The 19442-nt window shown below is 46.1% G+C and overlaps 1 protein-coding gene across 4 annotated transcripts in view; it reads left to right on the forward strand.

Moving 5' to 3' along the window:
* Positions 1-1254: 1254 nt before the first annotated feature.
* Positions 1255-19442, forward strand: part of Ank1 (ankyrin 1) — a 216224-nt gene continuing 198036 nt past the window's right edge. For 3 of the 4 annotated variants that reach the window (XM_047550105.1, XM_047550110.1, XM_047550106.1), the window contains exon 1: positions 1255-1647. In XM_047550105.1, the coding sequence (XP_047406061.1) occupies positions 1522-1647 (126 nt within the window). In that variant the 5' untranslated portion in view covers positions 1255-1521. The remainder of the gene's footprint in view (positions 1648-19442) is intronic. The other variant, XM_047550107.1, reaches the window with a different exon arrangement.

Here is a 19442-nt window from a genome sequence, read left to right on the forward strand (position 1 = left end):
CTCCTTAAATGTCTACACTTGGTGGGGGGCAGAAGGAAGTTGGCTATTTCATAACTTCTTCAAGTCTTAAATATTGCTTTACCCAACTCCCTCCTTAGCACTATGTGAAAGGAAAACTGCAAGAAGGGGTAAATTTGGAGCCACACCGGCCAAAGCTGTAACGGTCAAGTCTGGGCCTGTTTCTCCACCTGACATGCGATGGGGCGGTGAGATGAGGTGGTGAGATGAGCTTAAGGCCACTTCTCTGTCCTGTAGCCTGGGTCGATGGCTTCGTGACCTAACGACCAGGTATGACTCTTTACAGTCAGTGCACCCATGGAGCCGGCATTTTCTAGCGGGGGTGTATGTGACAGTACTGGCAATGGGGGGTGGGCGGTCCTTGGTGTAGAGACCTAGTTCCACTCCTGTCAAAGAACGCAAAGGAAAAGGGCTCACTTGATGCTGGACACGTTTTCTACCTATAATTGGTAAATATGCAAATTAAAAGGTCCACATGGTTTGGAAGGGGCGAATCAAGCTTTAAGCTAGCGATAGGGGGCAACCCGCTTTTCCCCAGGGAGTCTTGGAACCACACGCCCCCCCTCAACCCTGAGGGCGCCCTCTGCTCCACCGCGGCCGAGCTCCGCGTGGGCGCGTCCAGGGCCCCCAGCAGCCGCGCGGCTGCCCGGGAGGCCAGTCCCCCGCCCCGCCCCCGCCTCGCCCCCACCTCACCACCCGCGGAGCCTCAGAGCCCGCGATGCTGGGCTTTCGCCGCCACGGCCAGGCGCACTGGTCCGCAGGGTCGCCTGGGCGCTGGGCCCGCCGCCCGCCGCAATCTCTCCTCGGCCCCCGGCTAGGCTATGCGGCCCGCAGCAAAGTCTGCCGCGGCGCCCGCGTAGCTCCGCGTAGAGCGGCCGGCTTTGTTCCCGCGACCCGACGGCGCGGGGGCCCGTGCGTCTGGCGGCGGCGGCACTGCAGTGGTGGAAGCCCGGCCGGCCCGCCCGCCCGCAGCCCGCGGCTCGCAATGCACCAGCGCGGGCACCGAGCGCGCCGAGCCTCGTCGGGCCGGCCGGGGCCCGGGGCGGCGAGCTACCCCCGCGCCCTCCTGCGTTAACTGTTGGAGTCCGCCCCCTCCCCGACCCGCTCTCAGCTAGCCGCTCGCCGCTCGCCGCAGTACGAGTCGCCTCCCCGCCCCCGCCCCCCGCGCCGCCGCCGCCGCCGCCGCAGGAGAGGGAGGGAGGGACGGAGGGAGGGAGAGAGGCGGTGGGGCCGTGCCCAGAGCCCGTCCCGGGCGCCGCGAGCAGCTCCGGCCGCGGCGGGAGGCGCCATCCGGGGGCCGCCGGGCAGCCGCCGCGCGCCTCGCCCTCAGCGCGCCTCGCAGTCGCCTTCCCCGCCGACCCCGCCGCAGCCTTCCCGCGGCTGGTAAAGAAGCTTCCCCTCTGCGGAGCAGACTCTTTTTTGCCCCCTTCCTGGGAGGGTGTCCACCTGGATCGCCAAGTGTGAGGGGTCCGGGAGGCGGGGACCGGAGCTCTGTGACCCGCCATGGCTCAAGCGGCCAAACAGCTGAAGAAAATCAAAGACATCGAGGCGCAGGCCCTCCAGGAGCAGAAGGAGAAGGAGGAATCCAACAGGAAGCGGAGGAACCGCTCCCGTGACCGAAAGAAGAAGGTAAGAGGGGGGCGGCGGCGAAAGCTCAGCGGCAGAGGCGCCCTGGAAGTGGCTGCAGGAGGAGGGGGCTCGACAGACCCGCTAACGAGATGAGGGCTCCGGGCGCCGGGGCCAGCGGAGTTGATGCTACCCGAGAATGGAGGGCTTCGGCGGGAGCGGGAGAAGCAAAGAGGTTTCTGTGCGGCGGGGAAGAGGACAGAGCAGGAGGAGGCTGGAAGGGCAGAGCGGGCGGCCAGTAGGCTGAGGGCTCGCAGTGGCTGGCCCGCCGCCGCCCGCGGAGACCTTTCAGCACCTTGGACAGATGCGGGCAGGCCGGCACAGCTCCTGGACCAACTTTTCCGGCCTCTCAACCGCCAGTTGGGGTAGTGGGCTGCTCTACTCAGGCAGCCGCCCCTCTTGGCTTTCTGAGAAAGCTGGTTTGAGTAGACGCGGCTCAGGCTTCTGAAGCAGCTCTGCCCAGCTCCTCCCCCAGTGACCCACTCTCTGGCGTGTAAAGCATCTTTCCCAGGTCTCTCTGTAGAGTGGAGCTCCTGCCCTTCCCTGACCTATCTCAAGACCAGGAATCCCCTTTCCTTACCCTCTAGGTCCAGGGACAGAAAGGAAGACGTTCCCCATCCCCAGGCACTTGGCAACATCTTATGTTAGGGTCACTCAAGAAGAGCCATTGATGGTAGGGAGGGGAAACTCCTTTGGAAACCAGGTACAGGTGCTGTCCAGCTTGGCCCAAAGGCCTGGTCAGAGAGTGCCTCTGACAATGGGTGGGCATTAGGGAACCCTTTTGTGGAAGGTTGTTGAGACAAGTTATACTCCTCAATGTCCCAGGTCCCTAAAAAACAGTTGCTATTTTCAGCCCTTCCTTTTGGGTCTGGGGTCTCCTTTTCCCTAATCAGGGCATCTTTAGAACCACCTTAGAAACACCCTTTAGTTACAAACACCTTTGTGAAAGAAGAGGAACAGTGAACAGGCAACTGGCTCCAGCAAAAGGCAGCTAGAGCCTTGGGCTAAAGCCATAGAGACCCACAGGCCAGGAGTACATGGATGTAATCCTGGGAGTCAAAAGTAGAACTGGGCTTCAGCTTCTGAGAACAATTTTGACCTCAAGAAGTTGGTGTGGGGCCTGACTTGCAAATCTCCTGGCCCAGGTATGGGACCCCTTAAGGCTCCAGGGCAGAGGCACTGGCTTTGGTTGCAAAGGAAACCTTTCCCCCACTGAAGTTCTCTCATTTTGAGCCTTCAGTTAATATCGGAGTGTGGGGAACAGGCTGTCTGTGGGTCACACCCCACTACTAGGAGGTCAGCAGGACTGACATCTGGCTGTTTTCTAGAGATGAGTCTCCAGGGTTAGAGATGTTCTCTGATTTTAATAGAAGAAATGAACACTTTAGGCTTTCCTATTCCCCTCCAGAAAACAGTAGCCCTCCTTTCCTTAGAGATTACCTTCTTGTGTGTAAATAGTAGTTTCATCAAGGTACCACCCCTTTAGCAAGACTGAAAAGAGGCCTTCCCCAAACCAACAGTGAATCAGAGTTTGGGTTAGTGCCACTTAGAGAATCCCATCAGGTCCCCCTGCTAGGGTCTAAAATACCAGGGCCCATCCTGTGAGTCAGGCAGGGGGAAGTCTGGTTATATGTGCGGGGAGTGTTCACCCACTTTCTTGGCAACAATATAAACTTCTCGTTAGGAAAGAGTGCTCTATATTTCCATTCCTGCCTCTTGCTTTTGAAGCCAAGGCAATCCTCTCCAAAACTGTTCACTCAATGTTTTTATCCCACTTCTTGCTCTTGAGCTTCCTCCTTGGTGCTCCTGATACTGTAAATAAGTTTTTGAGCAATAATCAAATTGGAACTCTTTTATTATTCCTTTTTATTTTATGAAACTCCCTTTAATATTACTCTGAATTCTGACTGCATATAACACATATAAAAGTGGTCGTTTCAATATTCTTTTTACTTCTTGTATCTTAATCCTTATATTTTTAATAAACTTTATTTCCATTTTTAGTGTCAGATAATAATATGTTCCCCTTCCCCCAAATTGTGTTATTTTGTCTTACCAGCTGGTCCCAGCATACTGCGTCAGTAAGCATTTAAAAATCTTCCATACAGATTTTCAGTTTTTATGTAGTATCTTGGATGCTATGATTGATTCAACAATAAGGAAATCTTAATCCAAAGTGATGATAATCACTAACTTCTTAGGACTGATTCTTTGAGTGTGGGGAGATTCAATATGGAGTTGGGTATAGAAATGCTTCATTTGTATTTCATGATTGTGGGTTCTGGAAGCCATTGGGGTGGTCTTGATAACCATGTAAAATAATAGAGTTAAAATTTATGCAAAATATAAATCATAAAAAGGTGGAAGGCCCTCAAGGGAAAAATGAGGGAGGCAGGGCAATGCAGAAAGGAGCATTTATTTATTTATTTAGTTTCTTTGCAGTGGTGGGGTTCAAACCCTTGTGCATGTTAAGCAAACACTCTACCACTGAGCCATATTCTCACCCTATAGGGAGCATTTAGAGAAAGCTCATGTAAGGGCTGGTTAAGCAGAGGGCTGGGCACTAACTTGAAGGTTCACGTAAGGTGAAGTCTAACAAAGATCCATTTGTTACCAGTGAAGTAATTTTTCAAGGCAAACTATATTAAAATCAAGCAGCTGAGGACTTTCCAGTTGATCACACAGACAACAGGGTAGCTATGGAACCATCCTTCTTGTATCAGCATGAAGAACAAATTTCCTACATGTGAATGAACATTTTATTCCAGGGAATTGGCAATTCACGTGAATGTATAGCTGAGCCAAGGGCATTCTGAATTTACTAGAAGGAAAGGTGTTTATCCCATGGGTAACCTACTTAACCTGGGCTGACTGAGCAGAACTGCATCCCTCCCATTTGTAGAAATAATTGTGGTTGTAACTTCAACAGTGGCTGCAGTTTTTACAGTTGATGATGTTGTGTGGGAAGGCTCTTGCTAAGGGGTGCTGTGCACCGGGGGATGGAGGAGGCTGATGTTGTGACGCACTGACTGACACAGATAGAAACCACCTCAACACAGGGAATTGAGCTTAAACTCTGGAGCATGAAAAGTGCCTGCATTGTTATGGGGCTTCATTCAGTTTTCTCTTTGTGTAGCACGTATCCTCATCAGGAGCTTGCTGTTCGTAGCTGCAGATTTTTTAAAAAATAAAACCCAGCATTTACGACATTCACTGATAAGTCTCCCTGCTTCTGATGGTTGCAATGGAAAGAAAGAAATCCCAAAGCATGCGTAAAGCAGGCTTTTGCATTAAGAAGGACAGCTTTCTAGGGCTGTGTAATGTGTGTGTTTTTTATATTTACCGAGAGCTTGAAGTTAGGAGGAGAAATGGACAGGGAGGTTGAAAAGAAAGTGAGGCAGAGGACGGAAAGAGCAATGGATGAAGGAATGGAGAAGACACAATGGAGAGAAAAGGGCTGACATCTCAATCCTACTTACAGTATTACACTAAGCTGACTACCTCAATATCTGTATGTGCCCTGGATCACATCTATTGAGCTCTCTGCTTGTCCCTTGTTTTGCCCACCTCTCTCATCCTTTGATGCTGATGAAGGAAAAGGTTGTATTTTATTCATAGATGTGTTCCCAACAACTAGCTCAGGAATTGACACACGTGGGGTCTGTAACGGATGTTTGTGGAATGAATGGTTGAATGAGTGAACTAATATAATATTTGTTTCTGCCTGCCTAGATATTGGCTTGGTCTCAGGCATGTGTTTGGGTGAACAATATCTGTCTTTTGGGGGCATCTGAAGCAAGCCCAGTATTTCTTTTTTTCTAATCATTTGCAAAGCATTAGCAATTTTCAGGCAGGCGGTAGAACTATCTAATCTTTTGGTGCAGTGCATTCCACCACTGAGCATGTAGTTAGTTCCTTACGGGGTCTCTGCTGCACTAAATGTCAAACAGTTTTAGCCATTTGGAACAACAACAGTGTTTGCACAGAACCCCATGAACCAAAGCCTTACAAGTAGAGCTGGAGGAAAGGTACAGAAAGCAAAAGGGAAAAGCAGAACCCAAGAGTGGAATGCGGCCTCCACCACTTTGCTGCGCAGGCAGCTCTGTCAGTCCTTCCAGTTTATGCAGCACACACTGGGGAGCCCTCAGTCTTCTTCCCACAGCAGAGGAGGACCTGCTTCTGGGCTGTGGAGATGTCTTTTGTTGAACCAGAGATTGGAACCACAGGGGAGGTTTTGGGGATATCTGCCTGAGCCTAGGGTCATGGTGGCTAGGGTCTAGCACAGGGAACTTGGGTGAGTTAAGGGATGAGAGGGCAGGTAGTAGGAAGAGGGAGGGGGACAGGAATTAAATAAGACTCATATTGGTCATGACTCCCTTTTGCAAAGGATCTCACATTCAAACTTCTATCTACAATTGGGTTTATAAATTTAATTCAAGAGTTAACCACAGGATTGAAGGAGTATGATGATGATCACGTCTTTAAACTTGGGTCTTGTTGCTAAACCATTTCACTACTGTGTGTTTGCAGTATGAAGTGGTATTTGTATATGAAATCTTTGTTTGATTTTTGAATTGCATAATTGTGTGGCATCGCGTGTGAATTGTTAAAAGCATTAATGGATTAGTTACAAGCCTTTATAACATACCATAGCTTTGGTAACCTGCTTTGGCATTTCTTCTTATGTTAGTAAATGGGGAGCCTCAAAAAATGGAAGTGATCTTGCCTCTCTCAACCTCTGGGAGGTGCTGGTAGTGGCTGAAGATGTGGGGATTTTCCCAGCCTGCTTTATGTGCATTTGTCACGTCAGCTTTTCCCTCCCTGTTGCAGAGGTAGCAGAGGTGGACTCTGTTCCCTGGGAGCTCCTGTCACTTCCCAACCATAAACTAGACCAGATTTTGTGAGCAGAGATGTTACACCATCAGGAATGTCAAGCACTGTAAGGTTTGCACTTCGTTTGCTCCTCAAATGAAGTAGTGAGTCAGAAGCCAAAATTCAAAGCCTGGAGTGAGAGACCTCCCTAGGAAGAAGACCACAAACCAGCCCCAGGGCCTCTTTATTTCTCTTGCTCACTCCAGCAAAGGCTGATTGCTCACTAGTTGTTTTTGTCTTCTCCTCTCAATATGACAAGACTTTTAATTTTAATTTTTTCTTTTAATTAATATATAATATTATACATAATAGGAGTTATAGTTAATGACATGATGCTTGCTATAGTTTGGATTTGAAATGTCCCCCAAAGACCCATGTATTGAAAGCGTGGTTCTTTAAGCTAAGGTATTGTTGGGAGGTCATGGAGCTTTTAAGAGGTGGAGCCTAGTTGGAGCCTAGTGGTCTTCAGGTCTTTGGGGAATACCCTTGATAGGAATTCTTTACCCTGACTCCTTTGTTTTCCTCTCATTTGTGTTCCAGACATGAGGTGAGTGGTTTTGCTCCCCAATGTGCTCCCTGTCATGATGTGCTGCCTCACTAGAGGCTCAAAGCAGTGGGTCAATTGATCACAGACCGAAGCCTCCAAAACTAAAGCTTTTTCTCTTTACAAGTTGATTATCTCAGGTATTTATTATAGTGATGGAAAGCTGACTGGTATGATGCATTTTAATTAAATTATTTTTTCTGATAAACCCTATGCCCAAGCTCAGACTGGCCTTCCACTGGCAGCGTGAGATCCCAGTGTTCATCTGGGAAGGATAGCACATTATTATTTCAGTGTGGTAAATGAGAAAAGGACACTTTGAATCATACCTTCATTTCATTTTCGGAAAAGAAATGAAGGTTCCTATTTGGACAAGATGTATTATCACAGACCTATTCAGTCATCTTCGTGGGTCTAGTCTATGACTTTGAGATTCACTTGGATATTTTTGAGCTTTATTAAAGTCTCTCATAGTATTTGTGGCTGTGTATCAAAGGAGAATCATAAAAGTGGTTTCCAATTTTTCTGACAATACTATTACTATAAAGGCCATGGCCAATAAATACGGGATGGGCAATATCCCAGAGAATGAAACATGGTATTATGGGTATATCAGACTTTTCTGAGGGAGACTGTGATCTTAGGGCACAAGGCACAACATATTCTCCAAGAAAGGAAAACTTGCACTATTGATGCTCAAAGCTTAAAGGAGATTTAATGACCAGCCAATTCTTTTAATTTTTTGTTTCATATGCTTTCAATATGACTGGATGCTTTGCCTCAAAGATTTCTCTGTGCTTTTGCTAAGGTGATAACAGATTTGCAATTGCTTTCTCCTCTATCTAGGAGCATCACTGACAATGATAGCTGCAAAAGCAACCCTCTTTGTTCATCAGGCTCCCTTGATGAACATGTCTGCACATATTGAGTGTACAGATTCCCACCTGTTCTACCTGTGTTATTTTACTGTGTCCTTCACTAGTTTGGGCATCCCAGTGCTGGGACTCAAACCCAGATTTTCTTGTGTCTACAGACTTTTCTCAGATCACTGTACAAGGCTACCTTCCTAGTCATTGGTTGTACATCTAGATGTTCAAAGCTACGCTAAGCACTGAGAGAAGACTCAAGCCTAAAGATAGTTTTTTTTTTTTAAATGAAGTGTTTATAAATTAGTGGGAAAACAGAGGATGGAGGGCTTAGTACAGAACCACTGGCCTCTGATTGCAGCTGAACCTTGGTATCCAAAGGCTGCTCCAAATGATTCAGGAGCAACCTGTTATAGTAAAGGACCTTGTCTGGGTACCCAAGGTAACCTGAGAGTCCACAGGAAAGAACAGATGAAGACCAAATCCTAGGGATCATCTGCTTTCTTTCTGGCTAGTCTGTCTCACAAAGTAGTTATTTCCTCTTGTTTGTGTCAGAGATTTCTCTGTCTACCAAGTAATTGACATCTTCTCTAATCATTTAATATGCACGTAAATACGGGGCAACATTTCTCCCCTTATCAATGATTTTTTCCCCTATTATCCGGGACTTTTTGCTTTTTACATGGGATGTGTAGATGAATCCTGGACATCTGAGTCCTGTATGTTGACTTCAAGCACTGGCCAGGAGCTGGACTGGTTGTTGAATATGTTACAGGCAGGTGGGAATAGAAGTTGAGCAAGGCCTGTCTCTTGGATCCCCATGGTTTCATGGCTCACTGCCTTGAAGTCAAGATCTCTGAGTAGTTTCTAAGTGTCCAAGACAAGGAATTCATCCAGGGATAAAACAGGCATAAGAGATGGGAAGTTCCAGGGTTGGGGTGTATCTCAGTGGTGGAGTACTTGCCTAGCATGCACATAGCTCTGGGTTCAATTCCTAGCACTGCCAAAATAAAAATAAAAATGCAATTAGAAGGCACAGAACAGCATTGTGCCACAATTGGAAGAGGTCATGGAGAGTGAGGAAGCATTGTGGGAAAGGAAAGGAAGCCCTTGCCATAGCCAAGGCTCTTAAAACTAATTCTGAAAGTGAAGGGGCAGCCCCAGATTCATAAGGTGAGGACTACAGGAAAAGAGGGAAGAAAGAAGTGCTCCCAGGGGCCTCTCCACTTTGCTAGAATCACAACCACTTTGGGGAGAGAGGGTTCCATAATTGTACAGCTGGCCCACTTCACAACTGTGGATCTGACTCTGGGCATAGGGTGGGGCCAGGCACCTGTGCTTCTAGCAAGTTCCCTGCAGTGGAACCTGCATAGACCAAGCTGATTTACATAGGCTCTGTTCTAGCAGACCTGTGGCAGCAAGTTGATGGATGTAGCTGAATTAATGGAGATGGAAACCAGGAGATGAGGGAGAGAAGTGAGAGGGGATTGCATTTATTCTGTACCCAATTCTCCAAAAGAAGAATGCATGTGAACTGTTGATTTGGGGGGCAGTTCTAGGAGAATAAGCAGGAGTAGGGCTTAGGAGAGGAGAGTTGGGAGGATTCCTGGGGTGTAGGTGGTTGGGCTGGGTCTTTTTGGGCTGTTAGGGGGACATACAGGTAAGTGGGGACAGGACATTCAACTGAGGAAGTAGCATGTGTGGAGGTGAGAAAGTAGGTTCTAGAGGAGGTGATTGGGAATGTGGGCCCAGTGGCAGGAGCCAGGAGAGCAGACTGAGGGAACAGGTAGGAGAGGGAGTTGAGGCAGGTCTTGCAGGGAGGGCAGAGGAGACCTGGAAGTTTACCCTGCATTTGGTGTGGAAATGTGGTGGGGTTGCAGGACCCTTGGGAAGCAGGGTGCAGGAATGTTGAGGGATAATCCCTCAGGCTGGCCTGAGCTGGGATAGCAAGTGGGGGTGGAGAGCCAGTGACAAACTGAAGAAATATTTGGATGATACAGAGTTGCCTGTGTGAATAATGGAGTGGGTAGGCGGGAGTAGTCTAGGATGATGCCGAAGTTTCCTTTAACATATGTTAACATATTTGCATATACATTTATATATGTAAGTAGGGTGTGTGTGTGTGTGTGTGTGTGTGAAAGAGAGAGAGAGAGAGAGAGAGAGAGAGAGAGAGAGAGAGAGGAGAGAGAGAACGATTTTCAGTGTCAACAGAGACTCATTTCTGATTTGGTGTTTGAGTAGTTGGTGATGCCTTTCATTGAGCTAGAAAAGAGGAAAGGGAACAGGTTGGGACGAAAATGATGAACCTTATTTTTGGGATCTATTGTTAGGTAGCTTGCTGGGCTATCAATTGACAGGGAGAGAGTTCATGGAATACGTTCTTAAATACAAAGGATGGGGAGAGAACCTCTCAGACTTGAAATGGGAAGGAGCAGGCAGTCAGTTTCGTTCTGAGGTCTCTAGTAGGACCCTGGAATGCAGACATTCTAAGCGTTTGCTTTAAATATGGCACATGCACACAACAATTCTGACAAAGCTGTACTGAGGACTCTTTCTGGTGAACATTCAGAACTTCAAGGAGGAAGCCTACCCAGCCTGAGGTGGGCTGGAGAGGACAAGACCAATTTACTCTTAAAGAAGGAGCTGATGCCATCACCATGCATGTGGTGACATGATATGCATTCACTAAAAACCATGTCTATTAAAAAGACAGTGTCTTGCTTTATTGTGCAGACTGGACTTGAGCTCCTGTGTTCAAGCAATCCTGCCTCAGCCTCCTTCCTGAGTAGCTAGGACTTTGGTTGTGTACCACCATACCTGAGTCTACATTCTTAATATGTTTTTGGTTAAAAAAAAAAAAATAGGAAGCCAGATGCAGTGGCACATGCCTGTAACCCCGGCATCTCAGGAGGCCGAGGCAGGAGGATCATGAGTTCAAAGCCAGCCTCAGCAACTTAGCGAGGTGCTAAGCAACTCAAGTGAGAACCTGTCTCAAAATAAAATACAAAGAAAAAAGGGGGGCTAGGGATGTGGCTCAGTGGTCAAGTGCACCTGAGTTCAATTCCTGGTACCAAAAAGAAAAAGAATATAGGAATATACTTCTGATGTAATATTGACTTTAAATGGACACAATATAAACTTGTGTGAATCATATAAGCTGAAAAGATCAGGAAAACTAAGATGAGAGTGGCTAAGTGACATGTAACTAAGTAAGGAAATTCTCTACACAGAATGTTCATAGTGATTACATTTGATGTATGTGTTTCTGGATGATTAAATTTTCTTTTAAATCTTTTAAATTCTTTTCTGTATTCATACAAAACTTAAAAATAATCAACGTATGTTATTGATACATAGAAAGAAACAGAAAAAAATGGAGAATGCCCTTCTTGTCAAAGAGGATAGCCCGGCTTTCTCAGTGTATGTCTTCTGGAGATGAAAACGGGAATTTATAGATGACATCACTCCTCCAATTAAGAATTCCAAGGTGATGTGGACTAGAGCCAAGTAGGTAACAGAATGTCCTGGCTCAAAGTGGAGCTGGACCATGGTCCCAAAGAGTCTGGGCAGTTGGGTCTTGGCATGTGAAGCCGCCTATTGTAAACCAACTTGAAAACGTGTGTTGGGCCTAATAGTCCACTCTGCAGCCAGGGTGATCTTCCAAAAATGCAAATAAGATCTTGATCCTCCTCTAAGTCTTATAGTGGCTTCCTAATTGCCCTTATAATAAAGTCCAGGCTTGTTATCTTGGCTTCAGGGCCCCAGAGCTGCCTTACCCATTTCCTTACTTTTCTCCCCAAATCTTGCACTGGGCTGCACTCAGAACTTCTTTAGTACTTTGGAAATTTGTATTTTTCCTTGCCTTTAGATCTGTCTGCATGCTGAATCTTTGGTCTCAAACCACTAATGTCAACTCCTCCCTCAGAAATCAATGTAAACATTGCCTCCCAAGTTCTGGATGAAGCCACCTTGCTTATATTATTCCAGTATGTTCATGTGCAACGCAAATAGAAAATCAGAAAGACTTTGTGTCAGGAGGTGTCTTTGAATGTAATGAAGCCATAATGAAGAGATGTGGGAGTGAGATGGAGTCAGATGTTTATTAGTTGGGCAAGTTGCTTCAGTGCTCTCCCTGAATCTCACTTCTGCCAGGTGTAAGTTGGAGAGAATAACACCTACCCCATGACCATTCAGGGTTATGGGGAGGAATGACTGACTTACTATATGGAAAGTACGTAGGTCCAATGCCTCAGTTTCCATTCATGCTTACCTCCCACCCCCTGAGCAACCAATAAAACCCAAGAAATGAAAGAGTATTAGCAGGCTGTGAACTTGTGAAGTGGGGTGGGGTGGCCAAGGAACTGTGTGTCTGCACCAGAACTCTGAATGGTTATTTATTATCATTTATTTATAATGAAGATCTTTTTAAAAAATGCGACCACTGGAATTTTCTTCTTTAGCCCTGAATAAGACTTGGAAGGTGAAAAGCCTAGCCCCACTAGACTAAATTTTCATCTTGATATAATTTAAAATAGGGAGTTCCTTTCCAGAGACAGCCACCTAGGTTAATTCCAAGGTTGGTAGTACTCATCTAGTAGTGCTGCCAGTTTCTTAAATGAATTAAGAAAGACTCTGGAGAAATATGAACCTGATCTAAACTCCAATTAAAGCAAAGAATCAGAAACAGACCAAGTCAGAAAAGTTTCAAGGTCTGAGATTGATCATTGACTGTACAGTGAATTTGTAGAGATAGCGAATTTTCCTTTGGTAGAGGGATTTGGCAAACCCATTTCAGTGTCATTTGAAAGAACCATGATGGGTTCTACCACTGAAAACCCTGGAAATGAGATATATTCCCACTGATCTTAGGTTCCATGGTAGTAGTGAATAGGAAGGCCCCTTCCAAAGCTTGTCCAGCCTGTGATGCCCTGCGCAGGCCCAGCCTTGTGATCACGTGATGGATTCAGCCAGCCTCTGGTTGAGAATGACTGGAGCACACAGTGGAGGGGACCAAGTGTCTACCTACTGACACTGAGAAATGTCTTGGGAAATGTAATGTTATTGCAGAGGTCTTGAGTATGTGCACTTAACTATCTGCTTTAGATAGAGCAAACCAAAGTCAATTTGTCTTTTATTTTTTAATTTTAATATTGTCTTCTTGCTTAGCACATGTGTCATATGTAGCCTTTTGACTTCATTCTTGGACAAACCTGCATTTGAAGGACATCTGAACTGAAAGCAGTTTGGTTAATTTTAGCACTTTATTTAATCATTATTTACTTATTGCAATCCTGGGGTTCAAACCCCAGGGCCTTGTTCATGCTAGGCAAATGGTCTGTACCACTGAACTACAACCCCAGTCCTGGATTTTAGCACTTTAAACCCAGATGTCAATATTGTCCCCTTACAAGACTTAAAAGAGGCAGATGGAAAAAGCACTCTTTATGCCATACCAAGCTTCCTTAGATTCTTCAGGAAGAACTTCTAAGAATTTTGCCATCGCATTCTCCTTTCTCCATCCGTTTGCCTCTCTACTGCTCCTGCCTGTGTCATTCTTGCAGCAGACTCCTCAGAGCCTTCTCCAGTCTGGCCCTTTATCTTGCAGCTAGGGTCATTTTTTTCAAATGCATAATTGATAACTTTCAGTTATTCCCCACTACCTTTAAGATGAAGTCAAAACTGCTTCCCACAGTTTATGGGGCCCTTCATGATCCGCCAACCCCTGGAGTCTGACCCCTCATCATGACTCCCAGTGCTTTTGAGATGGGATGTGCTCTCTTGCCTGGAACTTCCAACATGCTTCTCTCTCTTTCTCTGCACCCCATTCTCCTTCTTACGCATCCTTTAAGGCCCAGCTTCACCTTCTCCAAGAAGCTCTCCTGAGTCTGATGAGTGATGATATACAGCAGTGCCTGCCTGAAGGGTGAGATGGTGAGCAGTATCCCTTCCCATTCTATCACCGTAGGTTGGCTTGGGGAAGTTCTCAGGCCTTTTAATGGCCATAATACCTGTAATAAAGTTCTGAAACACCTCAGGATTGTGGACGCAGTTAGGAAAGGGAACAAATGCATTACCTGGCATATCTCAATTGAGCCTAAGTACAGTCTGGGTCCTAGGAGCTTCTTTCACCTTCTAGGCCACTCTCAGGTTCATATGCATTACTGAGTGCTTCCATGAATGAGGACTGGCTCCAGGGATAAGAGAGCTGGAAGTCTCCCTTGTGTTACTTTGGACACTTTGCTGAGTTTGTTTTCCTACCTTTCAAATAAAGGTATTGGCTTAGAGGACTTTTAAGACTCTTTTAGGGTTTCCTGTCTCTCTTCAGGTATCTGGATTGACAAAGCCATAGGGCAAAATGGTTCCCAGATATCAACTAGCTTACCCTGGCCTAAGGTGTGCTTGATGAGAAATATGGAGAGACAAGGCTGTCCTGTGTTCAGTTGTAGAAGATTCCAGACTGTAAGCATATAGGTGGTACCAAAAGTGCAAAAGACTGCTCTGAATAGGGTTCAGCTGATTTTTACTCTGTTAAAATCAGAGTAAAAATCAACTCAGTGCCTCATTTCCACAATGCTGACAGTATTGTGAGCAGGTATAAGGGAGAAGGGCTTGCTGACAAAGTACCCAGGGCCATGTGAGCTGTTGGAAGGTCACTGGTATAGATAGGGTCCTTTAGGTGTGTGTTTTGGAGATTGCCTCTCACTGAGCTTGTAATCAGGTGCCCCTGTGACTCTATAAATTTCCAGTGGAAGCCAGCCAGGTGTCTCTTTTCTATGTTTGTAACAAAGAGTAACCTCTGGGAGGGCAGAAAGTACCTGCCTCAGGTGGATAGGGAATGTGGAAGGAGGCAGAATGATTGCTATTTTCAGCACAAGGTGACTGGGTCTTTCACACACTGATGCTGAGCTATTTTCAAGGTCATGAGCATTGGGATCCTCCTCTTGTGGAGCTTGGAGGAGGGCAGGAGGCCCAGACTCCACCAGGGGAGGGGGCTTGAGCAGCCCTGACTGCCTGTGTTCCTAGAAAGCAGACTTGGCAATGTTCTATCGGATACATGATATAGTTGCCACACAGACCTGGATTTTTAGAAGCTTGACTTTTAGAGTTATGTTAGTCAGCTTTGCATTACTATAACAAATTACCTGAGGTAATTAACTTATGAAGAGAAAGGGTTTATTTTGTCTTACAAATTTGAGGCTTCCAATCCAAGATCAGGCAGACCCATTGACTTTATACTCCGGTGGGGATGCTGAATGGCAATAGTGGGAGTGCATAGTGGAGCACACTGCTCATATCATGAGCCAGAAAGCAGAAGAGAGCAACTGAATGGGCTGGGGCAACAAAATTCCCAAGGGGCATGGCCCCAAAGATCTAAGGACCTCCTGCTAGGTCCCACCTCCTGAAGGTTCTACTGCCTTCCAGTAGAGCCATTGTGGGGACCAAGCCTTTAACACATGGAGTTTTAGGGGATATTCAACATCTAGACCACAGCAGAGGTGAATCTGATCTATTTGGCAAATGCCAGCTTCTTTACTGAGTGTCCGAGGAGTCAGTATTTTCAGAAGAAGTTAGTACCTCAGTTCAGCCCTAACTGAAGTTCTTTCTGATTTCAGTCTCTGCCCAGGGACCATCTCCACCATCTTGGAGTGCATTGATTCCTGGTTTTCATGAAAGCCCCAGGTACTGAAAACCTTTCACATTTTCTCCAGTGGTTGCTGGTCAGGAACAGGGAAAAGAAGAGAATGATCCCAGGAAGGTGATGGCCAGTTAGGAGCTGCTGTTGAACTGAAACCTCTCCAGTAGCTGTATTTCCCAGGAGATGTGTGGGCCCCTAGGTACTCAGGCATCCAGAAGCCCTTGGAGCAGCCTGTACCATATGATCAGGAAGCCATGGTGACATGGAGCTTGGTGTCTCCCCATGTGCTGTCCAGTGCACTGTTATTCTTCCCAGAAGCCCTGTGGAAGAGCAGGAATCATGTTTCCTATTTTACAGAGGAGGAAACTATGGGTCAAGAAGATGAAATGCATTTCATGCCTCTAGTAAGTGGCAGAGCTGGGGGTGAAAGCTTGGACTGTCTCTCTCCAAAGTTCTGGTTTATAACAAGCAGGTGGTTGTAAATGTAGGGTGTTGTGGATTGGAATTTATGTCATTCTGTATTCCTCATCTATCAATTGCCTACCTGGCTTCTGGAAAAAAGCCATGCCCAGCTAACTAATGTTCTCTCCACAAAAAGAGAGAGGAGAAGGTGAGGGGTAAAATAGGCACACTACCACCTGGAGCCCACCTGGCCCTCCCAACCCTGAGTAGGTCTGTGGAACCAGTCATTTTACAATGAGAACCCTTGAAGACTCAGGAAGGTTAAATAACTTGCCCAAGGTCAGATGGTGAGTCAGAACCAGAGCTAGAGTTCATCTCAGCTGCCTGATTTTAAAATCTTGGCCTAACTACTTCTGGGACTGTTATGAGGATTATAGATATAGTCACTGAGAGGGAAAAGGATGAGGGGCAGCAGGGACTAGGCATAAAGAACATTTTTAGAATACTTGATAACACAGAGACTAGAGCTTGATGTGAATTCTAAGTATCAGTTCCCCTGAACATGAGATAAAATATAGTCCCTACCCATATTAGCCTCTGAACCACTTGGAGAGAGAAGGCATGTATTTTCCTAAAAAGAACCAGCATCATAGATATGGACATGGAGAGAGAGAGAAAGAGAGAGAGAAACATAGATACAGATATGGACCTAGATATATAAAGACATAGAGATGTGGACATAGACATACACATACATACAAAGCAGTGTATGGACAGTGGTATAGGAACTAAAGATGCTGGTCCTGACTACGCCCCACTCAGGTAACTGAGTGACCTTGGAAAAATCACTTCACCATTCTGGGCCTCTTTTTTTTCTTATATGTAGAATGAAAAGCCTGAGCTGGACTAGGTGACATAGCATCTTGGGAGAGACCTCAGAAATCTCACACCCCATCTCTTTTATGAGAAGACTTTGGTGTGAAGAGAGAAAATGGCTTGCCCAGGTCATACAGCTATTTTTAGGGATCAAGCAAGCAGTAGAGCCAGGTTTCCAGGCCCAAATCTTCTGTGCTCTGGTGAGAAATCCCAGCTCTTTTAAGCAAAGATTCTTTGAGTACAATATGGAGGGAGGAGCTCTGACAGGGAGAGGGACTTTGTTCTTTGGGTTCACATGGAAAAAGGACTACAGGGTAGTGTCAGCAAAATGCAGAGCTGGTAGAAATGGGATGTGCCCATCCGCACTGCTGGTGCAAGGTGCTAAATTATTCAGGACCTGCCAGGCGCCTCTGCGAGGGAGAAGGCTGCCAAGGAGCTCGAGTTTGGGTGCAGAAGCCTGAGCCCTCTCTGGGGCCTGGTAAAAGGAAATGTGCCCTGGATAGATTATTCCAAATGGGTCCTTGTCCCAGTGCCCTAATTAGTGCTCCTTGGGTGCCACTTGCAGCTCAGGGTGTGTTCAGGGGCTAGTGTGCTGCTGGCTGTGACCTGTTGTGGACATTTAGTTTGTTCTCCATATCTGGGCTTAGGGTACCTGCAATACTGCAGGACCTGATGGTGAAATGGACCCTCAGTTCATATACAACCTGATTTTTCTATAGGCAAGAAAAGGCCTGGGACTGGGCCAGTAACCTCCCCAAGGCTCAGAGCTGAGCATTGAAATCTAGGAAGCCTACCCTGACTTTATCAAGCAGAAATCATTGTTCCTTTTTTTTTTTTTTTTTTTTTCTTTTCTTTTCCATGAGCGCTGCTAATCTGTCCATTCTAGCACTCTTTGTTTTATGGATTTAAGTCAGGGGTTGGCACACTTTTACTGTGAAGGACCTTAGAGCACATGTATCAGTCTCGGCTGCAAGAACTCCATTGTGCCATCGTAGCACAAGAGCAGCCACAGACAGTACACAAACAAATGAGCATGGCTATGTTCCAATAAAACTTTATTAATAGTACCTGAAATTTGAATTTGCTTTTTCACACATTAAAAAAAATGTTATTCATTTCCCCATGAACATTTAAAAATGTAAAAGTCATTTTTAACTCATAGGCTAAACAAAAACTGGCTGGACTTGGCCCTTGAGTTGCTGTTTTCCAACCCCTGGCTTTAATACTCATTTTCCTTGTTAAACCCTGAACAAAGGCAGTAACTTGGTCATCTTTGCAGCCTATTGACTGAATGAATGGATCTAGTGATTTGCATTAAACTCGGCCATGCAGAATAATAATCACTAATTATTTTGATCCTTCAAAAATCCTTTGATCAGGATTGAGGGAGATAAGCAGAATAGGCATTATTGCTCTGATTTTACAGACAGGAAAACTGAGGTCATTGGACTGGTCTATTGGGAGAGTCATAGGGCTTCTGGCTTCTACTCTGGCAGGGTTGTTGATGTGTCTTTGGTTCTGGGGTGGGTGCTCTAGTTGCCAGGTCCCCCTCAGTAATTGGGGGAAGCACTGAAAGAGCTGGACCAGTAGGATAGCTCAGTTGCTGGATGCATTAGAAACCATTCAGGAGCCCTGTCTTTCAGTTGCGAAATGAGAAACAATCTGGTGCCTGCCTGGGTAAAAGGCCTGTGTCAAAATTGTTTGGTTTCCTTCCTACATCTCCCTGGCATTGCACTCCTGGAATGAGAGGCAGCAGTGTCTGTTCTGTTGAGGGGGAATTGTTACACATGGCTAAAATTAGATGTTTTGTTTGAATTATGTTAATTTGACTTAATTGCTGGGGAATGTCAGTGTTCTTCAGAAATCCAAGAGCTCTGCCTGGTCTTGGTGAATAGTAATCTTTCCTATGGCTGTAGTGCCTCATGGTTCACAGTTCTCCCCCCTTCATTATCTTGTTTGATCTCTCACAACAAACTCAGAAGGGCAACAGGCCAAGGATGAGATGCCCATTTTTCTGGACTGGGAAGCCAAGGTCTGGGGTGATAAGATTACATTCCTCAAGTCACAGCTCTGGGGAGGCAGAGCTGGGGACAGGAACGTATGTCTGAGTTCTCTGTGGCTTTCATTCTGCTGGGATGAATTTAAAACACCTGTCCTTTGTTTATTTACTTGTCGATTTATTTTTGAGCAGTAGATATAGCTGGTTTCATGGGGGCCAATCTGTGCAGTTGTACAGGACCCCACATTCAGAAGGTCCTTAGTGCTTGACTTAATACACTGACCATATTGAAATTATTCTTCATTTTATTAACATGGGCCCCTGCACTTTCATTTCCCACTGGGTCACAAAAATTATGTATCCAGTCCTGGCTGTAAGATTGTTTTCATGGGCCAGCACTTTTATTTCTATCCAGTTAACCTTGAGTGTAATATGAACTGGCCATTGTTGTTAGGATGTCCAGAGAAACTTTTTTTTGTAAATGACTATCCCAAAGCTGTCCAAAGGTGAGATTCCTGAATAGCTTCTGGCCAAAGGCTAGGAGGTCAGCCTCTACCTTCTCTTTCTTCCACCTTTGTCTCTGAACTTTGCCCCTGTGAAAGT

The sequence above is a fragment of the Sciurus carolinensis genome, chromosome 4 (genome assembly GCF_902686445.1).
Source record: "Sciurus carolinensis chromosome 4, mSciCar1.2, whole genome shotgun sequence".
Classification (NCBI taxonomy): Eukaryota; Metazoa; Chordata; class Mammalia; order Rodentia; family Sciuridae; genus Sciurus; species Sciurus carolinensis.